This window comes from Somniosus microcephalus, chromosome 20 (assembly GCF_052327205.1).
Source record: "Somniosus microcephalus isolate GS21.2 chromosome 20, FLI_Smic_1.0, whole genome shotgun sequence".
Classification (NCBI taxonomy): domain Eukaryota; kingdom Metazoa; phylum Chordata; class Chondrichthyes; order Squaliformes; family Somniosidae; genus Somniosus; species Somniosus microcephalus.
The window spans coordinates 3,825,155-3,848,829 of NC_141006.1; the positions used below are offsets into that span (position 1 = coordinate 3,825,155).

Consider the following 23,675-nt stretch of genomic DNA (forward strand, 5'->3'; position numbering starts at 1 on the left):
CAAGAGCGGCTCAGGATGCCAGAAAGTCCAAAATGCACCACCACAGGCCCCGCTACACCCATGGGAGTGGCCCTCATCTCCATGGCAACGGGTGCATATTGATTTTGCTGGTCCATTCATGGGCTCAATGTTTTTAATAGCCGTGGATGCGCACTCGAAATGACCTGAGGTCATCAAAATGTCCTCCACCACCACGGAGAAAACTATTGCAGTCCTACGGACCATTTTTGCCAGGAATGGCTTGCCAGAACAGATTTGCTCTGACAACGGACCACAGTTTGTGTCCGAAGAGTTCCGGAGGTTCTTGAAAAAGAATGGGGTAAGGCATTACACATCCACCCCGTATCATCCAGCCACAAATGGATTGGCTGAGAGGTTCGTACAAACCTTTAAGAAGGCAATAAAGGCTATGTACAATGACAACATTCCGTTGCAGCACAAGGTGGACAATTTCCTGTTCACCTACCGGAATGCGACACATGCAGTCACCAACCAGGCCCCAGCCATGATGTTCTTTAACCGAAGGTTAAGATCGCGCCTGGATTTGCTCAGACCAAACGTACGAAGAGATCTTGAGAGTAAGCAATTCCAGCACATCCATGAGAAGCCAACAAGGAGCTTCAATGTCGGGCAACCAGTCTTGTCCCGCGACTACCGAACAGAAAAATGGCAGCCAGGAACGATATGCACACGGCAGGGCCCACTAATGTACACAGTGGACATTGGGGAGAGCATCGTGAGATGCCATGCTGACCAGATCCTAGAGTCACAGGAACAAGTCAACCCCATGCCTCGCCCATACGTACCTGGTGATGAACCCAACGTACAGGTCGCATCTACCCCAGAAACAGTAGCATCGGAAGCTGATGAACCAACCGACGACAGGGGGCCAGAATCGCCTCCACACCAAGAGCAAGACACTCGGAAAAGGCGCTATCCAGAAAGGATCAGGAAGCCTCCCCAAAGACTGAATATATAAATAGACTATTTTCAGCTAATGTTGCATGTTAAAAGTGTTAATTGTAATTAGTTTGATATTTAATTGTTAAATGAGTGTTATGGTACTGTTAATCTAAAAGGGGAGGAATTGTAATGTATATACCTTTAAGGGGGGAACTATCTTTTACAGCTCATGTATACTGCAGTACCGGCAGTGACCACACCTGTATATAGCACTGAGTAGTAATCTGTACAGTTCAGTTCCAGTGTGAGCCATGTTGAGTAAACACCTGTTGTACCGTTCTCCTGCAGTCTGTGTCTTATTATACACAGACACAACAGTTCTGAATGGACTTCTAGTGTCAGAGTCCTGGAACGAATGGTTCTCGATCCAAACTGTGTCAGTACAATGTAATAATCGACACAGTGCCCCTCCCGCAGTGATTGGCTGTGTGATACACACATTGTGCCTCTTGAGTTCATTGAAGTGTTGAGGCGTAAGACTGCAGATCTCACTTCATTGTTTTATGCTCAACAATATAAAGATCCCCACCAGCTGGCTGGCCCTGGTCAAACTTGTTCACATTACTGGCCATACTCCCAGTCTGGGGCAGGCCGGACGAGTACAAGAGATTGGTGAATGCCAACCACCAGCTCAAGGCCCACCTGTTCACCTCTGGAACCTGTTTCACATGAAATATAAAGAGGCATCATTCCCATTTCAAAAGATAAAGTGAGCAAGTCTATGCATTTGGATAAGGAATACTGTTTCATCGATCACAGTGAGCGTGGGGCCTCCTGTGTACAAAGTGAGAGGCTATATTCAACAACCAGCTTGCTGTGGAGAACTGGCAGTTGCACAGAGGAGTTGAAGGTAATTTCCCAGGATGACCTCCAGCACTTGAGGAAGCCCCAAATCCATCAGTTGAAGGTCAGATTGTATCGAGCCGCAGGGTCACCACATTCCAGATCTCAACTGTAAGAGGCCCTGATTCCAGCATTTCCTGCACAATGGGATCACTGAGATATCCAGGCACAATGTCATAGCATCTTTCAACCCAATTCAGAGACAGCATACATGGGCATCACACTTATTGACCATCCACATTACTGCATGCAAAGATCCCTCCTCATTGGAACATGGGGTGTACACAGTGTAGATCCGCATTCTCAGTACATGGGGAGTATACAGTGTCGATTCTCAGTACATGGACTGTACACAGTGTAGATTCTCAGTACAGTGGGTGTACACAGTTCATATTCTCAGTACAGGGGTTGTTCACAGTGTCGATTCTCAGTACAGGGGGTGTACACAGTGTAGATTCTCAGTACAGTGGGTGTACACAGTGTAGATTCTCAGTACAGGGGGTGTACACTGTAGATTCGCATTACAGGAGGTGTACACAGTGTAGATTCTCAGTAGAGTGGGTGTACACAGTGTAGATTCTCAGTACAGTGGGTGTACACAGTGTAGATTCTCAGTACAGGGGGTGTGCACATTGTAGATTCTCAGTACAGGGGGTGTACACAGTGTAGATTCTCAGTACAGTGGGTGTACACAGTTCAGATTCTCAGTACGGGGATGTACACAGTGTAGATTCTCAGTACAGTGGGTGTACACAGTTCAGAATCTCAGTACAGGGGGTGTACACAATGTAGATTCTCAGTACAGTGGGTGTACACAGTGTAGATCCTCAGTACAGGGGGTGTACACAGTGTAGATTCTCAGTACAGGGGGTGTGCACAGTGTAGATTCTCAGTACAGGGGGTGTATACAGTTCACATTCTCAGTACAGGGGGTGTATACAGTTCACATTCTCAGTAGAGTGGGTGTACACAGTGTAGATTCTCAGTACAGGGGGTGAATACAGTTCACATTCTGAGTACTGTGGGTGTACACAGTGTAGATTCTCAGTACAGGGGGTGTACACAGTGTAGGTTCTCAGTACATGGGCTGTACACAGTGTTGATTCTCAGTACATGGGCTGTACACAGTGTAGATTCTCAGTACAGTGGGTGTACACAGTGCACATTCTCAGTACAGTGGGTGTACACAGTGTAGATTCTCAGTACAGTTGGTGTACACAGTGTCGATTCTCAGTACAGGGGGTGTACACAGTGTAGGTTCTCAGTACAGGGGGTGTACACAATATCGATTCTCAGTACAGGGGGTGTACACAGCGTAGATTCTCAGTGCAGTGGGTGTACACAGTGTAGATTCTCAGTACAGTGGGTGTACACAGTGTAGATTCTCAGTACAGGGGGTGTACACTGTATAGATTATCAGTACAGTGGGTGTACACAGTTCACATTCTCAGTACAGGGGGTGTACACAGTGTTGATTCTCAGTACAGGGGGTGTACACAGTGTAGATTCTCAGTACATGGGCTGTACGCAGTGTAGTTTCTAAGTACAGGGGGCGTACACAGTGTAGATTCTCAGTACAGGGGGTGTACACAGTGTAGATTCTCAGTACAGGGGGTGTACACTGTGTTGATTCTCAGTACAGGGGGTGTACACAGTGTAGATTCTCAGTACATGGGCTGTACACAGTGTAGATTCTCAGTACAGTGGGTGTACACAGTGTAGATTCTCAGTACAGGGGGTGTACACAGTGTAGATTCTCAGTACATGGGCTGTACACAGTGTAGATTCTCAGTACATGGGCTGTACACAGTGTCGATTCTCAGTACAGGGGGTGTACACAGTGTAGTTTCTCAGTACAGGGGGTGTACACAGTGTAGATTCTCAGTACAGGGGGTGTACACAGTCTTGATTCTCAGTACAGAGGGTGTACACAGTGTAGTTTCTCAGTACAGTGGGTGTACACAGTTCACATTCTCAGTACAGGGGGTGTACACAGTGTAGATTCTCAGTACATGGGCTGTACACAGTGTTGATTCTCAGTACAGGTGGTGTACACAGTGTACATTCTCAGTACAGGGGGTGTACACAGTGTAGATTCTCAGTACAGGGGCTGTACACAGCGTAGATTCTCAGTACATGGGCTGTACACAGTGTTGATTCTCAGTACAGGGGGTGTACATAGTGTTGATTCTCAGTACAGGGGGTGTACACAGTGTAGATTCTCAGTACAGTGGGTGTACACAGTGTAGATTCTCAGTACATGGGCTGTACACAGTGTTGATTCTCAGTACAGGGGGTGTACACAGTGTAGATTCTCAGTACGGGGTGTACACAGTGTAGATTCTCAGTACAGGGGGTGTACACAGTGTAGATTCTCAGTACAGTGGGTGTACACAGTGTAGATTCTCAGTATATGGGCTGTACACAGTGTTGATTCTCAGTACATGGGCTGTACACAGTGTTGATTCTTAGTACAGGGGGTGTACACAGTGTCGATTCTCAGTACAGGGGGTGTACACAGTTTAGATTCTCAGTACAGGGGGTGTACACTGTAGATTCTCAGTACAGTGGGTGCACACAGTTCACATTTTCAGTACAGGGGGTGTACACAGTGTAGATTCTCAGTAAAGTGGGTGTACACAGTTCACATTCTCAGTACAGTGGGTGTAGGGATGTTAGCAGTATATATTCTCATACGGACTGTGTATAGGGCTCGGTAGACATCAGACAGAATTAGGATCCAGATTGAATTTATAATCCAAGAAATGGGGTCTTTCCTCTCCAAGAAGCTCTCCTTGTCCCAGCACATTTGTCATTCCGCTTGTCTTCAAAGGAAGAGTGGGAAGGGATAGAGACTCAAACGCACAATATATTTAACAGTGTCTGCTCGCTCCCCCCTCCTCCCGAGATACAGTATTGCAACAGCATTTCTCCAAAAGGTACTCACATCATATCCTGGGTCACCTTGCACTCCATCTGCTCCAGGGTTGCCCAGGTCACCTTTTACCCCCTGAAAACAGCAAAAATCAAGACTCTTGTTTAATTTCTTTAAATTGAACTGTTAAAATAATCTTTCCTCAATTATGTTGAATGTGCAGATTTTAAGTTAATTGAAGAGAGTCACTTACTGCTGGACCAGGCTGGCCAGCGGCCCCGGATTCCCCCTAGAGAGAGAAACACAAACACACTGCATCAGGAGAAGAGCATTCCTTCAGGTAGAGTCAGATGATGCCCCGTGCTCTCTCTGTTGTACACTGCACTGCCCCATCAGGTAGAGTCAGGTGATGCCCCGTGCCCTCTGTTGTACACTGCACTGCCCCATCAGGTAGAGTCATGATGCCCCGTGCCCTCTGTTGTACACTGCACTGCCCCATCAGGTAGAGTCAGGTGATGCCCCGTGCCCTCTGTTGTACACTGCACTGCCCCATCAGGTAGAGTCAGATGATGCCCCGTGCTCTCTCTGTTGTACACTGCACTGCCCCATCAGGTGGAGTCAGATGATGCCCCGTGCCCTCTGTTGTACACTGCACTGCCCCATCAGGTAGAGTCAGATGATGCCCCGTGCTCTCTCTGTTGTACACTGCACTGCCCCATCAGGTAGAGTCAGATGATGCCCCATGCTCTCTCTGTTGTACACTGCACTGCCCCATCAGGTGGAGTCAGATGATGCCCCGTGCCCTCTGTTGTACACTGCACTGCCCCATCAGGTAGAGTCAGATGATGCCCCGTGCCCTCTGTTGTACACTGCACTGCCCCATCAGGTGGAGTCAGATGATGCCCCGTGCCCTCTGTTGTACACTGCACTGCCCCATCAGGTGGAGTCAGATGATGCCCCGTGCCCTCTGTTGTACACTGCACTGCCCCATCAGGTAGAGTCAGGTGATGCCCCGTGCTCTCTCTGTTGTACACTGCACTGCCCCATCAGCTAGAGTCAGATGATGCCCCGTGCTCTCTGTTGTACACTGCACTGCCCCATCAGCTAGAGTCAGGTGATGCCCCGTGCTCTCTCTGTTGTACACTGCACTGCCCCATCAGGTAGAGTCAGATGATGCCCCGTGCTCTCTCTGTTGTACACTGCACTGCCCCATCAGCTAGAGTCAGGTGATGCCCCGTGCTCTCTGTTGTACACTGCACTGCCCCATCAGGTAGAGTCAGATGATGCTCCGTGCCCTCTGTTGTACACTGCACTGCCCCATCAGCTAGAGTCAGGTGATGCCCCGTGCTCTCTCTGTTGTACACTGCACTGCCCCATCAGGTAGAGTCAGATGATGCCCCGTGCTCTCTCTGTTGTACACTGCACTGCCCCATCAGGTAGAGTCAGGTGATGCCCCGTGCCCTCTGTTGTACACTGCACTGCCCCATCAGGAAGAATCAGATGATGCCCCGTGCTCCCTCTGTTGTACACTGCACTGCCCCATCAGCTAGAGTCAGATGATGCCCCGTGCTCTCTGTTGTACACTGCACTGCCCCATCAGGAAGAGTCAGATGATGCCCCGCGCTCTCTGTTGTACACTGCACTGCCCCATCAGCTAGAGTCAGATGATGCCCCGTGCCCTCTGTTGTACCCTGCACTGCCCCATCAGGTAGAGTCAGGTGATGCCCCGTGCTCTCTCTGTTGTACACTGCACTGCCCCATCAGGTAGAGTCAGGTGATGCCCCGTGCCCTCTGTTGTACCCTGCATTGCCCCATCAGGTAGAGTCAGGTGATGCCCCGTGCTCTCTCTGTTGTACACTGCACTGCCCCATCAGGTAGAGTCAGATGATGCCCCGTGCCCTCTGTTGTACACTGCACTGCCCCATCAGCTAGAGTCAGATGATGCCCCGTGCTCTCTCTGTTGTACACTGCACTGCCCCATCAGGTAGAGTCAGATGATGCCCCGTGCCCTCTGTTGTACACTGCACTGCCCCATCAGGTAGAGTCAGATGATGCCCCGTGCTCTCTCTGTTGTACACTGCACTGCCCCATCAGGTAGAGTCAGATGATGCCCCGTGCTCTCTGTTGTACACTGCACTGCCCCATCAGGTAGAGTCAGATGATGCCCCGTGCTCTCTCTGTTGTACACTGCACTGCCCCATCAGGTAGAGTCAGATGATGCCCCGTGCCCTCTGTTGTACACTGCACTGCCCCATCAGGTAGAGTCAGATGATGCCCCGTGCTCTCTCTGTTGTACACTGCACTGCCCCATCAGGAAGAGTCAGATGATGCCCCGTGCTCTCTGTTGTACACTGCACTGCCCCATCAGGTAGAGTCAGATGATGCCCCGTGCTCTCTCTGTTGTACACTGCACTGCCCCATCAGGTAGAGTCAGATGATGCCCCGTGCCCTCTGTTGTACACTGCACTGCCCCATCAGGTAGAGTCAGATGATGCCCCGTGCTCTCTGTTGTACACTGCACTGCCCCATCAGGAAGAGTCAGGTGATGCCCAGTGCCCTCTGTTGTACACTGCACTGCCCCATCAGGTAGAGTCAGATGATGCCCCGTGCTCTCTCTGTTGTGCACTGCAGTGCCCCATCAGGTGGAGTCAGATGATGCCCCGTGCTCTCTCTGTTGTACACTGCAGTGCCCCATCAGGTAGAGTCAGATGATGCCCCATGCCCTCTGTTGCACACTGCACTGCCCCATCAGGTAGAGTCAGGTGATGCCCCGTGCCCTCTGTTGTACACTGCACTGCCCCATCAGGTAGAGTCAGATGATGCCCCGTGCCCTCTGTTGTACACTGCACTGCCCCATCAGCTAGAGTCAGATGATGCCCCGTGCTCTCTCTGTTGTACACTGCACTGCCCCATCAGGTAGAGTCAGATGATGCCCCGTGCTCTCTCTGTTGTACACTGCACTGCCCCATCAGCTAGAGTCAGATGATGCCCCGTGCCCTCTGTTGTACACTGCACTGCCCCATCAGGTAGAGTCAGATGATGCCCCGTGCTCTCTGTTGTACACTGCACTGCCCCATCAGGTAGAGTCAGATGATGCCCCGTGCTCTCTCTGTTGTACACTGCACTGCCCCATCAGGTAGAGTCAGATGATGCCCCGTGCTCTCTCTGTTGTACACTGCACTGCCCCATCAGGTAGAGTCAGATGATGCCCCGTGCTCTCTCTGTTGTACACTGCACTGCCCCATCAGGTAGAGTCAGATGATGCCCCGTGCTCTCTCTGTTGTACACTGCACTGCCCCATCAGGTAGAGTCAGATGATGCTCCGTGCTCTCTCTGTTGTACACTGCACTGCCCCATCAGGTAGAGTCAGGTGATGCCCCGTGCTCTCTCTGTTGTACACTGCACTGCCCCATCAGGTAGAGTCAGATGATGCCCCGTGCTCTCTGTTGTACACTGCACTGCCCCATCAGGTGGAGTCAGGTGATGCCCCGTGCTCTCTCTGTTGTACACTGCACTGCCCCATCTGGTAGAGTCAGATGATGCCCCGTGCCCTCTGTTGTACACTGCACTGCCCCATCAGGTAGAGTCAGATGATGCCCCGTGCCCTCTGTTGTACACTGCACTGCCCCATCAGGTAGAGTCAGATGATGCCCCGTGCCCTCTCTGTTGTACACTGCACTGCCCCATCAGGTAGAGTCAGATGATGCCCCGTGCTCTCTCTGTTGTACACTGCACTGCCCCATCAGGTAGAGTCAGATGATGCCCCGTGCTCTCTGTTGTACACTGCACTGCCCCATCAGGTAGAGTCAGATGATGCCCCGTGCCCTCTGTTGTACACTGCACTGCCCCATCAGCTAGAGTCAGGTGATGCCCCGTGCTCTCTCTGTTGTACACTGCACTGCCCCATCAGCTAGAGTCAGATGATGCCCCGTGCTCTCTCTGTTGTACACTGCACTGCCCCATCAGGTAGAGTCAGATGATGCCCCGTGCTCTCTCTGTTGTACACTGCACTGCCCCATCAGGTAGAGTCAGATGATGCCCCGTGCTCTCTGTTGTACACTGCACTGCCCCATCAGGTAGAGTCAGATGATGCCCCGTGCTCTCTCTGTTGTACACTGCACTGCCCCATCAGGTGGAGTCAGATGATGCCCCGTGCTCTCTCTGTTGTACACTGCACTGCCCCATCAGGTAGAGTCAGGTGATGCCCCGTGCTCTCTCTGTTGTACACTGCACTGCCCCATCAGGTAGAGTCAGATGATGCCCCGTGCTCTCTCTGTTGTACACTGCACTGCCCCATCAGGTAGAGTCAGGTGATGCCCCGTGCTCTCTCTGTTGTACACTGCACTGCCCCATCAGGTAGAGTCAGATGATGCCCCGTGCTCTCTCTGTTGTACACTGCACTGCCCCATCAGGTAGAGTCAGATGATGCCCCGTGCTCTCTCTGTTGTACACTGCACTGCCCCATCAGGTAGAGTCAGATGATGCCCCGTGCTCTCTCTGTTGTACACTGCACTGCCCCATCAGGTAGAGTCAGATGATGCCCCGTGCTCTCTCTGTTGTACACTGCACTGCCCCATCAGGTAGAGTCAGATGATGCCCCGTGCTCTCTCTGTTGTACACTGCACTGCCCCATCAGGTAGAGTCAGGTGATGCTCCGTGCCCTCTGTTGTACACTGCACTGCCCCATCAGGTAGAGTCAGATGATGCCCCGTGCTCTCTGTTGTACACTGCACTGCCCCATCAGGTGGAGTCAGATGATGCCCCGTGCCCTCTGTTGTACACTGCACTGCCCCATCAGCTAGAGTCAGGTGATGCCCCGTGCTCTCTCTGTTGTACACTGCACTGCCCCATCAGCTAGAGTCAGATGATGCCCCGTGCTCTCTGTTGTACACTGCACTGCCCCATCAGCTAGAGTCAGATGATGCCCCGTGCCCTCTGTTGTACACTGCACTGCCCCATCAGGTAGAGTCAGATGATGCCCCGTGCCCTCTGTTGTACACTGCACTGCCCCATCAGGTGGAGTCAGATGATGCCCCGTGCTCTCTCTGTTGTACACTGCACTGCCCCATCAGGTAGAGTCCGATGATGCCCCGTGCCCTCTCTGTTGTACACTGCACTGCCCCATCAGGTAGAGTCAGATGATGCCCCGTGCTCTCTCTGTTGTACACTGCACTGCCCCATCAGGTAGAGTCAGATGATGCCCCGTGCTCTCTGTTGTACACTGCACTGCCCCATCAGGTGGAGTCAGATGATGTCCCGTGCCCTCTGTTGTACACTGCACTGCCCCATCAGGTAGAGTCAGATGATGCCCCGTGCTCTCTCTGTTGTACACTGCACTGCCCCATCAGGTAGAGTCAGATGATGCCCCGTGCCCTCTGTTGTACACTGCACTGCCCCATCAGGTAGAGTCAGATGATGCCCCGTGCTCTCTCTGTTGTACACTGCACTGCCCCATCAGGTAGAGTCAGATGATGCCCCGTGCCCTCTGTTGTACACTGCACTGCCCCATCAGGTAGAGTCAGATGATGCCCCGTGCTCTCTCTGTTGTACACGGCACTGCCCCATCAGGTGGAGTCAGATGATGCCCCGTGCCCTCTGTTGTACACTGCACTGCCCCATCAGGTAGAGTCAGATGATGCCCCGTGCCCTCTCTGTTGTACACTGCACTGCCCCATCAGGTGGAGTCAGATGATGCCCCGTGCCCTCTGTTGTACACTGCACTGCCCCATCAGGTGGAGTCAGATGATGCCCCGTGCCCTCTGTTGTACACTGCACTGCCCCATCAGGTAGAGTCAGATGATGCCCCGTGCCCTCTCTGTTGTACACTGCACTGCCCCATCAGCTAGAGTCAGGTGATGCCCCGTGCTCTCTCTGTTGTACACTGCACTGCCCCATCAGCTAGAGTCAGGTGATGCCCCGTGCTCTCTCTGTTGTACACTGCACTGCCCCATCAGCTAGAGTCAGATGATGCCCCGTGCTCTCTGTTGTACACTGCACTGCCCCATCAGGTGGAGTCAGATGATGCCCCGTGCCCTCTGTTGTACACTGCACTGCCCCATCAGGTAGAGTCAGATGATGCCCCGTGCCCTCTCTGTTGTACACTGCACTGCCCCATCAGGTAGAGTCAGATGATGCCCCGTGCCCTCTGTTGTACACTGCACTGCCCCATCAGGTAGAGTCAGGTGATGCCCCGTGCTCTCTCTGTTGTACACTGCACTGCCCCATCAGCTAGAGTCAGGTGATGCCCCGTGCCCTCTGTTGTACACTACACTGCCCCATCAGGTAGAGTCAGATGATGCCCCGTGCTCTCTCTGTTGTACACTGCACTGCCCCATCAGGTAGAGTCAGGTGATGCCCCGTGCTCTCTCTGTTGTACACTGCACTGCCCCATCAGGAAGAGTCAGATGATGCCCCGTGCTCTCTCTGTTGTACACTGCACTGCCCCATCAGGAAGAGTCAGATGATGCCCCGTGCTCTCTCTGTTGTACACTGCACTGCCCCATCAGCTAGAGTCAGATGATGCCCCGTGCTCTCTCTGTTGTACACTGCACTGCCCCATCAGCTAGAGTCAGATGATGCCCCGTGCTCTCTGTTGTACACTGCACTGCCCCATCAGGAAGAGTCAGATGATGCCCCGTGCTCTCTCTGTTGTACACTGCACTGCCCCATCAGGTAGAGTCAGGTGATGCCCCGTGCTCTCTCTGTTGTACACTGCACTGCCCCATCAGCTAGAGTCAGATGATGCCCCGTGCCCTCTGTTGTACACTGCACTGCCCCATCAGGAAGAGTCAGATGATGCCCCGTGCTCTCTCTGTTGTACACTGCACTGCCCCATCAGGTAGAGTCAGGTGATGCCCCGTGCTCTCTGTTGTACACTGCACTGCCCCATCAGGTAGAGTCAGATGATGCCCCGTGCCCTCTGTTGTACACTGCACTGCCCCATCAGGTAGAGTCAGGTGATGCCCCGTGCCCTCTGTTGTACACTGCACTGCCCCATCAGGTGGAGTCAGATGATGCCCCGTGCTCTCTCTGTTGTACACTGCACTGCCCCATCAGGTAGAGTCAGATGATGCCCCGTGCCCTCTGTTGTACACTGCACTGCCCCATCAGCTAGAGTCAGATGATGCCCCGTGCTCTCTGTTGTACACTGCACTGCCCCATCAGGTAGAGTCAGATGATGCCCCGTGCCCTCTGTTGTACACTGCACTGCCCCATCAGGTAGAGTCAGGTGATGCCCCGTGCCCTCTGTTGTACACTGCACTGCCCCATCAGGTAGAGTCAGATGATGCCCCGTGCTCTCTGTTGTACACTGCACTGCCCCATCAGGTAGAGTCAGGTGATGCCCCGTGCCCTCTGTTGTACACTGCACTGCCCCATCAGGTAGAGTCAGATGATGCCCCGTGCTCTCTGTTGTACACTGCACTGCCCCATCAGGTAGAGTCAGATGATGCCCCGTGCCCTCTGTTGTACACTGCACTGCCCCATCAGGTAGAGTCAGATGATGCCCCGTGCTCTCTCTGTTGTACGCTGCACTGCCCCATCAGGTAGAGTCAGATGATGCCCCGTGCCCTCTGTTGTACACTGCACTGCCCCATCAGGTGGAGTCAGATGATGCCCCGTGCTCTCTCTGTTGTACACTGCACTGCCCCATCAGGTAGAGTCAGATGATGCCCCGTGCCCTCTGTTGTACACTGCACTGCCCCATCAGGTAGAGTCAGATGATGCCCCGTGCTCTCTGTTGTACACTGCACTGCCCCATCAGGTGGAGTCAGATGATGCCCCGTGCTCTCTGTTGTACACTGCACTGCCCCATCAGGTGGAGTCAGATGATGCCCCGTGCTCTCTCTGTTGTACACTGCACTGCCCCATCAGGTAGAGTCAGATGATGCCCCGTGCCCTCTGTTGTACACTGCACTGCCCCATCAGGTAGAGTCAGATGATGCCCCGTGCTCTCTGTTGTACACTGCACTGCCCCATCAGCTAGAGTCAGATGATGCTCCGTGCTCACTGTTGTACACTGCACTGCCCCATCAGGTAGAGTCAGATGATGCCCCGTGCTCTCTCTGTTGTACACTGCACTGCCCCATCAGGTAGAGTCAGATGATGCCCCGTGCCCTCTGTTGTACACTGCACTGCCCCATCAGGTGGAGTCAGATGATGCCCCGTGCTCTCTGTTGTACACTGCACTGCCCCATCAGGTAGAGTCAGATGATGCCCCGTGCTCTCTGTTGTACACTGCACTGCCCCATCAGGTAGAGTCAGATGATGCCCCGTGCTCTCTGTTGTACACTGCACTGCCCCATCAGGTAGAGTCAGATGATGCCCCGTGCTCTCTGTTGTACACTGCACTGCCCCATCAGGTGGAGTCAGATGATGCCCCGTGCTCTCTGTTGTACACTGCACTGCCCCATCAGGTAGAGTCAGGTGATGCCCCGTGCTCTCTGTTGTACACTGCACTGCCCCATCAGGTAGAGTCAGATGATGCCCCGTGCTCTCTGTTGTACACTGCACTGCCCCATCAGGTAGAGTCAGATGATGCCCCGTGCCCTCTGTTGTACACTGCACTGCCCCATCAGGTAGAGTCAGGTGATGCCCCGTGCTCTCTGTTGTACACTGCACTGCCCCATCAGGTGGAGTCAGATGATGCCCCGTGCTCTCTCTGTTGTACACTGCACTGCCCCATCAGGAAGAGTCAGATGATGCCCCGTGCTCTCTGTTGTACACTGCACTGCCCCATCAGGAAGAGTCAGATGATGCCCCGTGCTCTCTGTTGTACACTGCACTGCCCCATCAGGTAGAGTCAGATGATGCCCCGTGCCCTCTGTTGTACACTGCACTGCCCCATCAGGTAGAGTCAGATGATGCCCCGTGCCCTCTGTTGTACACTGCACTGCCCCATCAGGTAGAGTCAGATGATGCCCCGTGCTCTCTGTTGTACACTGCACTGCCCCATCAGGAAGAGTCAGATGATGCCCCGTGCTCTCTGTTGTACACTGCACTGCCCCATCAGGTAGAGTCAGATGATGCCCCGTGCCCTCTGTTGTACACTGCACTGCCCCATCAGGTAGAGTCAGATGATGCCCCGTGCTCTCTGTTGTACACTGCACTGCCCCATCAGGTAGAGTCAGATGATGCCCCGTGCTCTCTGTTGTACACTGCACTGCCCCATCAGGTAGAGTCAGATGATGCCCCGTGCTCTCTGTTGTACACTGCACTGCCCCATCAGGTAGAGTCAGATGATGCCCCGTGCCCTCTGTTGTACACTGCACTGCCCCATCAGGTGGAGTCAGATGATGCCCCGTGCTCTCTGTTGTACACTGCACTGCCCCATCAGCTAGAGTCAGGTGATGCCCCGTGCTCTCTCTGTTGTACACTGCACTGCCCCATCAGGTAGAGTCAGATGATGCCCCGTGCTCTCTGTTGTACACTGCACTGCCCCATCAGGAAGAGTCAGATGATGCCCCGTGCTCTCTGTTGTACACTGCACTGCCCCATCAGGTAGAGTCAGATGATGCCCCGTGCCCTCTGTTGTACACTGCACTGCCCCATCAGGTAGAGTCAGATGATGCCCCGTGCTCTCTGTTGTACACTGCACTGCCCCATCAGGTAGAGTCAGATGATGCCCCGTGCTCTCTGTTGTACACTGCACTGCCCCATCAGGTAGAGTCAGATGATGCCCCGTGCTCTCTGTTGTACACTGCACTGCCCCATCAGGTAGAGTCAGATGATGCCCCGTGCCCTCTGTTGTACACTGCACTGCCCCATCAGGTGGAGTCAGATGATGCCCCGTGCTCTCTGTTGTACACTGCACTGCCCCATCAGCTAGAGTCAGGTGATGCCCCGTGCTCTCTCTGTTGTACACTGCACTGCCCCATCAGGTAGAGTCAGATGATGCCCCGTGCCCTCTGTTGTACACTGCACTGCCCCATCAGGTAGAGTCAGATGATGCCCCGTGCTCTCTCTGTTGTACACTGCACTGCCCCATCAGGTGGAGTCAGATGATGCCCCGTGCTCTCTCTGTTGTACACTGCACTGCCCCATCAGCTAGAGTCAGATGATGCCCCGTGCTCTCTGTTGTACACTGCACTGCCCCATCAGCTAGAGTCAGATGATGCCCCGTGCTCTCTCTGTTGTACACTGCACTGCCCCATCAGCTAGAGTCAGATGATGCCCCGTGCTCTCTGTTGTACACTGCACTGCCCCATCAGCTAGAGTCAGATGATGCCCCGTGCTCTCTCTGTTGTACACTGCACTGCCCCATCAGCTAGAGTCAGATGATGCCCCGTGCTCTCTGTTGTACACTGCACTGCCCCATCAGCTAGAGTCAGATGATGCCCCGTGCTCTCTGTTGTACACTGCACTGCCCCATCAGGTAGAGTCAGATGATGCCCCGTGCTCTCTCTGTTGTACACTGCACTGCCCCATCAGGTAGAGTCAGATGATGCCCCGTGCTCTCTGTTGTACACTGCACTGCCCCATCAGGTAGAGTCAGGTGATGCCCCGTGCTCTCTCTGTTGTACACTGCACTGCCCCATCAGGTGGAGTCAGATGATGCCCCGTGCTCTCTCTGTTGTACACTGCACTGCCCCATCAGGTAGAGTCAGATGATGCCCCGTGCTCTCTGTTGTACACTGCACTGCCCCATCAGGTAGAGTCAGATGATGCCCCGTGCTCTCTCTGTTGTACACTGCACTGCCCCATCAGGTAGAGTCAGATGATGCCCCGTGCCCTCTGTTGTACACTGCACTGCCCCATCAGGTAGAGTCAGATGATGCCCCGTGCCCTCTGTTGTACACTGCACTGCCCCATCAGGTAGAGTCAGATGATGCCCCGTGCTCTCTGTTGTACACTGCACTGCCCCATCAGGTAGAGTCAGGTGATGCCCCGTGCTCTCTCTGTTGTACACTGCACTGCCCCATCAGGTGGAGTCAGATGATGCCCCGTGCTCTCTCTGTTGTACACTGCACTGCCCCATCAGGTAGAGTCAGATGATGCCCCGTGCTCTCTGTTGTACACTGCACTGCCCCATCAGGTAGAGTCAGATGATGCCCCGTGCTCTCTGTTGTACACTGCACTGCCCCATCAGGTAGAGTCAGATGATGCCCCGTGCCCTCTGTTGTACACTGCACTGCCCCATCAGGTAGAGTCAGATGATGCCCCGTGCCCTCTGTTGTACACTGCACTGCCCCATCAGGTAGAGTCAGATGATGCCCCGTGCTCTCTCTGTTGTACACTGCACTGCCCCATCAGGTAGAGTCAGATGATGCCCCGTGCTCTCTCTGTTGTACACTGCACTGCCCCATCAGGTAGAGTCAGATGATGCCCCGTGCTCTCTGTTGTACACTGCACTGCCCCATCAGGTAGTGTCAGATGATGCCCCGTGCTCTCTGTTGTACACTGCACTGCCCCATCAGCTAGAGTCAGATGATGCCCCGTGCTCTCTGTTGTACACTGCACTGCCCCATCAGGTAGAGTCAGATGATGCCCCGTGCTCTCTCTGTTGTACACTGCACTGCCCCATCAGGTAGAGTCAGATGATGCCCCGTGCTCTCTCTGTTGTACACTGCACTGCCCCATCAGGTAGAGTCAGATGATGCCCCGTGCTCTCTCTGTTGTACACTGCACTGCCCCATCAGGTAGAGTCAGATGATGCCCCGTGCTCTCTCTGTTGTACACTGCACTGCCCCATCAGGTAGAGTCAGGTGATGCTCCGTGCCCTCTGTTGTACACTGCACTGCCCCATCAGGTAGAGTCAGATGATGCCCCGTGCTCTCTGTTGTACACTGCACTGCCCCATCAGGTAGAGTCAGGTGATGCCCCGTGCTCTCTGTTGTACACTGCACTGCCCCATCAGGTGGAGTCAGATGATGCCCCGTGCTCTCTGTTGTACACTGCACTGCCCCATCAGGTGGAGTCAGATGATGCCCCGTGCCCTCTGTTGTACACTGCACTGCCCCATCAGGTAGAGTCAGATGATGCCCCGTGCTCTCTCTGTTGTACACTGCACTGCCCCATCAGGTGGAGTCAGATGATGCCCCGTGCTCTCTCTGTTGTACACTGCACTGCCCCATCAGGTAGAGTCAGATGATGCCCCGTGCTCTCTGTTGTACACTGCACTGCCCCATCAGGTGGAGTCAGATGATGCCCCGTGCTCTCTGTTGTACACTGCACTGCCCCATCCCTTTAAATGTCCAGTTCACACACTGAGTTAAACTGTAGTGCGGCTGATGCTCCAAGTGCTTTACAAGTCTCTCTCTCTCAGAGACCCTGGAGTTATAAACGAGTTAAACAATGAATAAGTTGTGGGGTTTTAATGCATATACTCTCACACAAAGCTGGCCTGACTCTGTATCCTTCAAATTTCACTCGTTTTGCCTTTATTAGATTAGTTATGAATATCTCGTGTGCATTTTATCCCGGTTTTAATCTGTATGCTTCATAGTTTACACTAATAAACCCGAGTTTGACTCGCCTCAAACTTTCACAGTGACAATCCACAACTGTCAGAACCACTTGACTGTTGTAAAAATTAGCCTTCTGTTCAAACAGCTATTATACTAACAAAAAAGGTCCAACACTGAAATTGCTCGAAGTAGAGATTGATTTGCTGCTTTTCTTATTGAATATTTGTGTGTGTCATGAATGAAATGTGTCTCTGGACACTGAGGCTGCAGCTCCGGCCAGACCCGGTGCAGCCGCTCCCCCTGCCGGCCGCCGCCTCTCGGTGCAGCCTGGCACCTGGGACAATGCGGCTCTTTGTTCCGACCCGCTCCCAACACCAACACCAGCAAACACTTCCACTCACATCGATCCCGTCTGCTCCAGGAATTCCTGCTGGGCCCGGGGAACCCGCCACACCTCGTTCACCTCGCGGACCCTGGCAAGTGAGAGACAGAGAGAATTCAGCAATGGAGCAAAATATATAAAAGACATTATCCCAATAGACAGAAAATGATCTAGGACTGGAGCAAAGGTCAATTATACTTTATCAAATGTTCTCCAAGGATTTTTTAAATCTATCGCTAATTGGAGCTAGAATAGGATAGAATAACTGATTGCTGGCACAGTGTCCCTACACCATGAGATTGTTATCTTTGATGTGATGTTTTAGTCTCGCTCCTGGGTCCTGGGCAGTGGCCTAAACCCCGAGCGGAGTTCTCTCGATTGCCTTATTGTGGCGATGATCCCTGTATTAAATTTGCTGCAGTGCCTTTGCTCAGCGCTCTCCTCACACACTGAGCCAGGTGCTCGGGCTCTGAGCTGCTGAATCCACAGCACACGGTGAATACAGACTAGTGTCTGACACACGACCCTTCCACAGCCCTACAGCTCACACACACCCACACAATAGTGTCCAAATCAGTATCGTCTGATTCAGCATCCTCTGATCACTCTTAGTTTAACCCAGTGCTGAGCTGGGTTAAAGGAGGGAGCTGAGAAGTTAACACTGGGAGCTCACTCGGGTCCCGTTATTTCCCATTAGATTTCACTTTCCCAGTGAGACTGGAGGGATGTTTAACAGCCTGAGAGTCGATGATGGGCCCTGCTCCTGTTAATTCGGGACAAAATTGCAGTGTAAACCGAGAGATCGTCCCTCACTGATCATTTCAGGGCTCGGTCAAGTCCTCTAACTACTTGTGACTGACTGAACACTCTCCAGACTTTCTACAGAAGGCTGGGTGTGAAGGAAACAGCAGAAAGTAAATAAAAGTAAACAAACTGTAAGGATTACAGAAGAATAACATTTACTTTGTTATTAAAATCAGTTTTAAAGACATTATCAAAAACTAAAAGACATGTTAAGAAGCAAACAGTTCTTCGAAGCCCAGGCTCTGCCATCAAACCATGATTACTCTCTCCCCTGAACTTACTTGAGCTAAACACAAGCAGATAACTTGCAGGAGGATTGCGAGCTGAAGGAGCCCAGGACGGGGCCAGACACCAGACAGGCTAGCCATGTTGAGTTGCTCCGTCTGGGCAGGGACAAAAAGAAAATCCACGCGTCTCTCCCTGGCTCGTAACTCGCACTTGGAGACCTCTGGAGAAAGATCGAGACACTCAGAAAACCCAAATCCTTCAACAGACCTGAGTGGATCAGCAGCCCAGCCAGAGGGCGGAGAGAAGGTGAGACAGCTCATGAATATGAAGCAGGAGGCCAGGAACTGGGCAAACCTCACACATTCCCAGAACTTCCCAGAGGGAGGGGAGAAGGTGAGACAGCTCATGAAGATGAATTCGCTCAGAACTTGTGGGAATGTGGTTTTGTCTCCACGGGCGTATTACCATCTCGTCTGGCTTCGAATACCTTTTATTGTCTCTTTTTCTTCTTTTGTTCGATCGCAGTCTTGCCTTCGATCTATTTTCTTTTCTTTCCAGTTTTGAAGAAGGGTTCGACCCGAAACCTCAACTCAAATTTCTTTCCACGGATGTTGCCTGACCTGCTGAGTTTTTCCAGCATTTTCTGTTGTTATTTCGGATTTCCAGCAGTATTTTGCTATCGACTGAATTTAACAACATGTTTAATCAACGGAAAAGCTGCCAATAGAATGAACAATTAAAACAATCAGAATGTTCGATCAGAATTTATAATTCCAAGGTAGTTAAGAGATGAATGGAAATTAATTTGGTCTGTTTTAATATTTTACACAGGTACGTGGGCTCTCTTAAACCTTCCGAGAAAACCATCACAGTTACAAATTTGGGCCAAGAATCTGACCCCCATTTTGACTACCCCAGGCAGCCTGCAACCCCCAGGACAGAGAGATCAGAGTGGGGGTGGAGCGGAGAATTAAAGTGAGAGGCGACCGGAAGCTCGGGGTCACGCTTACAGACTGAATGGAGGTGTTCCGCAAAGCGGTCGCCCAATCTGCGTTTGGTCTCCCCAATGTAGAGGAGACCGCATCGTGAGCAGCGAATACAATATACTAGATTGCGAGAAGTACAAGTAAATCGCTGTTTCACCTGGAAGGGGTGTTTGGGGCCCTGGACAGTGGGAAGGGAAGAGGTAAAAGGGCAGGTGTTGCCTCTCCTGCGCTTGCACGGGAAGGTGCCGTGGGGAGGGGAGGGGCTGTTGGGGGTGATTGAGGAGTGGACCAGGGTGTCGCGGAGGGAGCGGTCCCTTCGGAATGCTGAAAGGTGAGGGGAGGGGAAGATGTGTTTGGTGGTGGGATCACGTTGGAGGTGCCGGAAATGGAGGAGGATGATCCGTTGAATGTGGAGGCTGGTGGGGTGAAAGGGGAACCCTATTGTGGTTCTGGGAGGGAGGGGAAGGGGCCTCCCATCGCCATTTACACCTCATCTAGAGTCATCTATTGTTTCTTTACTTGTCCCATTACCATCTCCTTTTGCTTTGCACCATCATCCCTTTTATCATCTAATCTCTCCTGCCTTCTGCCCAATCACAGACCTTCCCTTTTGTTCTCCCCTCCCCCCTCTCCCTGCCTCTGCATTTGCTTAAAACCTGTTACATCTCTAACTTTTTCCAGTTCTGACGAAGGGTCATTGACCTGAAACGTGAACTGTTTCTCTCTCCACAGATGCTGCCTGACCTGCTGAGTGTTTCCAGCATTTTCTGTTTTTATTTCAGATTTCCAGCATCCGCAGTATTTTGCTTTTGTATTAGTGTGAAGCAGTGGAAGGATTCATAGCCATGACATGAACCTTCATTCCAAGGCCGTAACCATCTTTATCCCAGCTGATGGGGGCGTTAGTCCTGGACGGCGGGAGTCTTTTATGGGCTCCCACACCCACCAGATGCAATGGATGAAAATGTCAAGATGGAGCTCCAATTCCCCACTCACCGGGATTGTCTGGAGTGGACGTCGAACCCTGGACCTTCTGAACAAGGGGCGGGAGCGCTACCATTGAGCCAAAGGCTTGCTCTGTCACATTGGAATTAAATGCTTGGGGCTAGAAATTCATTATCGCCCAGGAATGGGTGGTATCAGTAGAAAAGTTGGAGAATTAGCGCCAGGCGCTAATGCTTTAGACTGCACGAAAAATTCATGCTCACTGCCCAAAAAGATGATTGGAGTCCTAATTCAAGTCTTTAAGCCCAAGCTCATTCGGGTTACACTCAAAGGGTGGACCAATATCAGGTGCAGTCTAATCGCAAGTCATGATTGCCACAGGCTTCTTACAGTTCTTAAAGGGGGGTTCATTGATGCTGCAGAACCTCATTCTCAGCATTGCCGGCTGTACAGCTGCCTCAGCAAGCAGCAGTAGGTCAAGGAGAAGGAGTCGGAGGACTGAAGCAGCTGTACTGATGGCAGATCCACGCCACAGGGAGAGAGCCCACAGATTCAGTGACCAAGCATTGGCGGCGTTGGTGTTCGCTGTGGAGAGATGGGGAGGTGGTGCTCTACTCAACAAGTGGCAGGAGGTCCTTGCTGCAAGTCTCCCGCACCATGTGGAGGGAGGTAGCGCAGCACATCTCGGGCAGCACTGTGGTCCCCAGGACCCACACATAGTGCAGGAAGAAATTTAATGACCTCACTCGGGAGGTCAGGGTGAGTCAATGCTTCAACAAATGCTACATACCACCATCTGAACCAGAGTCTTCACACACTGCCCAAAGCACCATACCCCAGCACTCACCCACCAACAATCTCCACCTAGCAACACACACCTTGCACACAATGACAGCTATTCAACTATGGCAGGCACATCACCCAAAGACTCACTCACACACTTTCCTTTCTCTTGCAGGCCAAGCTGGCTCACAACAGGACTGAGCAGGAGCACACAGATGGGGGACAAGTCGACACCCAACCACTGTCTGCGCTGGAGAATCGAGTGCTGCAGATTATTGGATGCCAAGTGGTGGGCGCCGAGGCCACCGGCGACGTTGACCCCCTTTGGGGACAACAAGGGTATGTTCATCCCTACTCCTTCTTCTCACATCCCACTTCCCCCTCACCCCACAAGTGTTTCGCACTTTAAAGCTAATCATGCTGTATGCATGCATTTCTCCCTTCCTGCCCCCTCCCTTCACCCTAACCCGAGTCTTGTGCCTTTATGCTTTCAGATAATCAGCAAGCACCTGAGCAGCCTGTCCCTGAGGGCACCATAGAGAGTGAGGCAAGAGAAGAGGAGGAGGAAGAACACAGACACCAGCTCAGACACGGGCACTATGCGTTCTTTAGAGGCTAGTATAGTTGCAGGATCTGCACAGGATGAGGCACCGGGGACGAGTGGGCTGCAGCAAGGCCAGGGGAAAGGGTAGCTCGGGGGCCAGCTCCCCAGAGGGTGAGTTCGCGTGCGAGTTCTGCTGCACAGGACTCAGATGAGGACCTCGATGGGGAAGCATTTAGAAGAAGGGTGATGGGCATGCACATGGAGATGATAGGTGCAATGGTAAGGGGGTCTGAGAGCCTCTCAGCAATGTGGAGGAGTCCAGCTCCAACATTGCACAAGGCTCTGCACACACCATGGAGCCCATCATTTCTAGTCTGCAAAGGATAGTCGACTCCCAGAGAGACCGTGGTGACCCAGGCCTGATGCCACGTGTGATGGGCGATCTGGCAGCTTCCATTGCAGCACAGGCGGAAGCGACGCAACATCTTAGTGCAGTCTATGCTTGGTGGCACCTAATCTCAGACATAGAAACATAGAAAAATAGGAACTGGAGTAGGCCATTCAGCCCTTCGAGCCTGCTCCGCCATTCAATATGATCATGGCTGATCCTCTATCTCAATACCATATTCCCGCTCTCTCCCCATAGCCCTTGATGCCTTTGGTGTCTAGAAATCTATCTCTCGCCTTCTTAAATATATCCAGTGACTTGGCCTCCACAGCCTTCTGTGGTAGAGAATTCCACAGGTTCACCACCCTCTGAGTGAAGAAATTTCTCCTCATCACAGTCCTAAATGTCCTACCCCATATCCTGAGACTGTGACCCCTTGTTCTAGACCCCCCCAGCCAAGGGAAACATCCTCCCTGCATCCAGTCTGTCTAACCCTGTCAGAATTGTATATGTTTCAATGAGATTCCCTCTCATTCTTCTAAACTCCAGTGAATACAGGCCTAGTCGACCCAATCTCTCCTCATACGACAGTCCTGCCATCCCAGGAATCAGTCTGGTGAACCTTCGCTGCACTCCCTCTATGGCAAGTATATCCTTTCTTAGGTAAGGAGACCAAAACTGCTCACAGTACTCCAGGTGTGGTCTCACCAAGGCCCTGTATAACTGTAGTAAGACATCCTTGCTCCTGTACTCAAATCCTCTTGCAATGAAGGCCAACATACCATTTGCCTTCCTAACTGCTTGCTGCACCTGCATGTTTGCTTTCAGTGACTGGTGTACAAGGACACCCAGGTCCCTTTGTACATCAACATTTCCCAATCTAGCACCATTTAAATAATACTCTGCCTTTCTGTTTTTCCTACCGAAGTGGATAACTTCACATTTATCCACGTTATACTGCATCCGCCATGTATTTACCCACTCACTCAACTTGTCTAAATTGCCTTGAAGCCTCTTTGCATCCTCCTCACAACTCACAACCCCACCTAGTTTTGTGTCATCAGCAAACTTGGAAATATTACATTTGGTTCCCTCATCCAAGTCATTGATATATATTGTGAATAGCTGGGGCCCAAGCACTGATCCCTGCGGTACCCCACTAGTCACCGCCTGCCACCCCGAAAAAGACCCATTTATTCCTACTCTCTGTTTCCTGTATGTTAACCAATTTTCAATCCATGCCAGTATATTACCCCCAATCCCATGTGCTTTAATTTTGCACACTAACCTCTTATGTGGGACTTTATCAAAGGCCTTCTGAAAATCCAAATACACCACATCCACTGGTTCTCCCTTTTCTATCCTACCAGTTACATCCTCAAAAAACTCCAGTAGGTTTGTCAAACACGATTTCCCTTTCATAAATCCATGTTGACTTTGTCTAATCCCATTATTATTTTCTAAGCGTCCTGTTAGCACATCCTTTATAATAGACTCTAGCATTTTCCCTACTACTGATGTTAGGTTCCC

General features: G+C 52.1%; 2 protein-coding genes and 1 long non-coding RNA gene across 3 annotated transcripts in view; all 3 read right to left on the reverse strand.

Moving 5' to 3' along the window:
• Nucleotides 1–18,906, reverse strand: part of LOC147103031 (uncharacterized) — a 33,549-nt gene extending 14,643 nt beyond the window's left edge. The window contains exons 1-4 of the mRNA XM_085963161.1: nt 18,553–18,906; nt 17,487–17,558; nt 4,935–4,970; nt 4,754–4,816 (exon numbers count right to left, since the gene is read on the reverse strand). Of these exons, the coding sequence (XP_085819287.1) occupies nt 4,754–4,816; nt 4,935–4,970; nt 17,487–17,558; nt 18,553–18,906 (525 nt within the window). The remainder of the gene's footprint in view (nt 1–4,753; nt 4,817–4,934; nt 4,971–17,486; nt 17,559–18,552) is intronic.
• trit1 (tRNA isopentenyltransferase 1) overlaps nt 1–23,675 on the reverse strand; it is a 753,539-nt gene that overhangs the window by 506,628 nt on the left and 223,236 nt on the right. The gene's annotated exons all lie outside the window — the stretch shown is intronic.
• Nucleotides 1–23,675, reverse strand: part of LOC147103030 (uncharacterized) — a 316,660-nt gene that overhangs the window by 205,063 nt on the left and 87,922 nt on the right. The gene's annotated exons all lie outside the window — the stretch shown is intronic.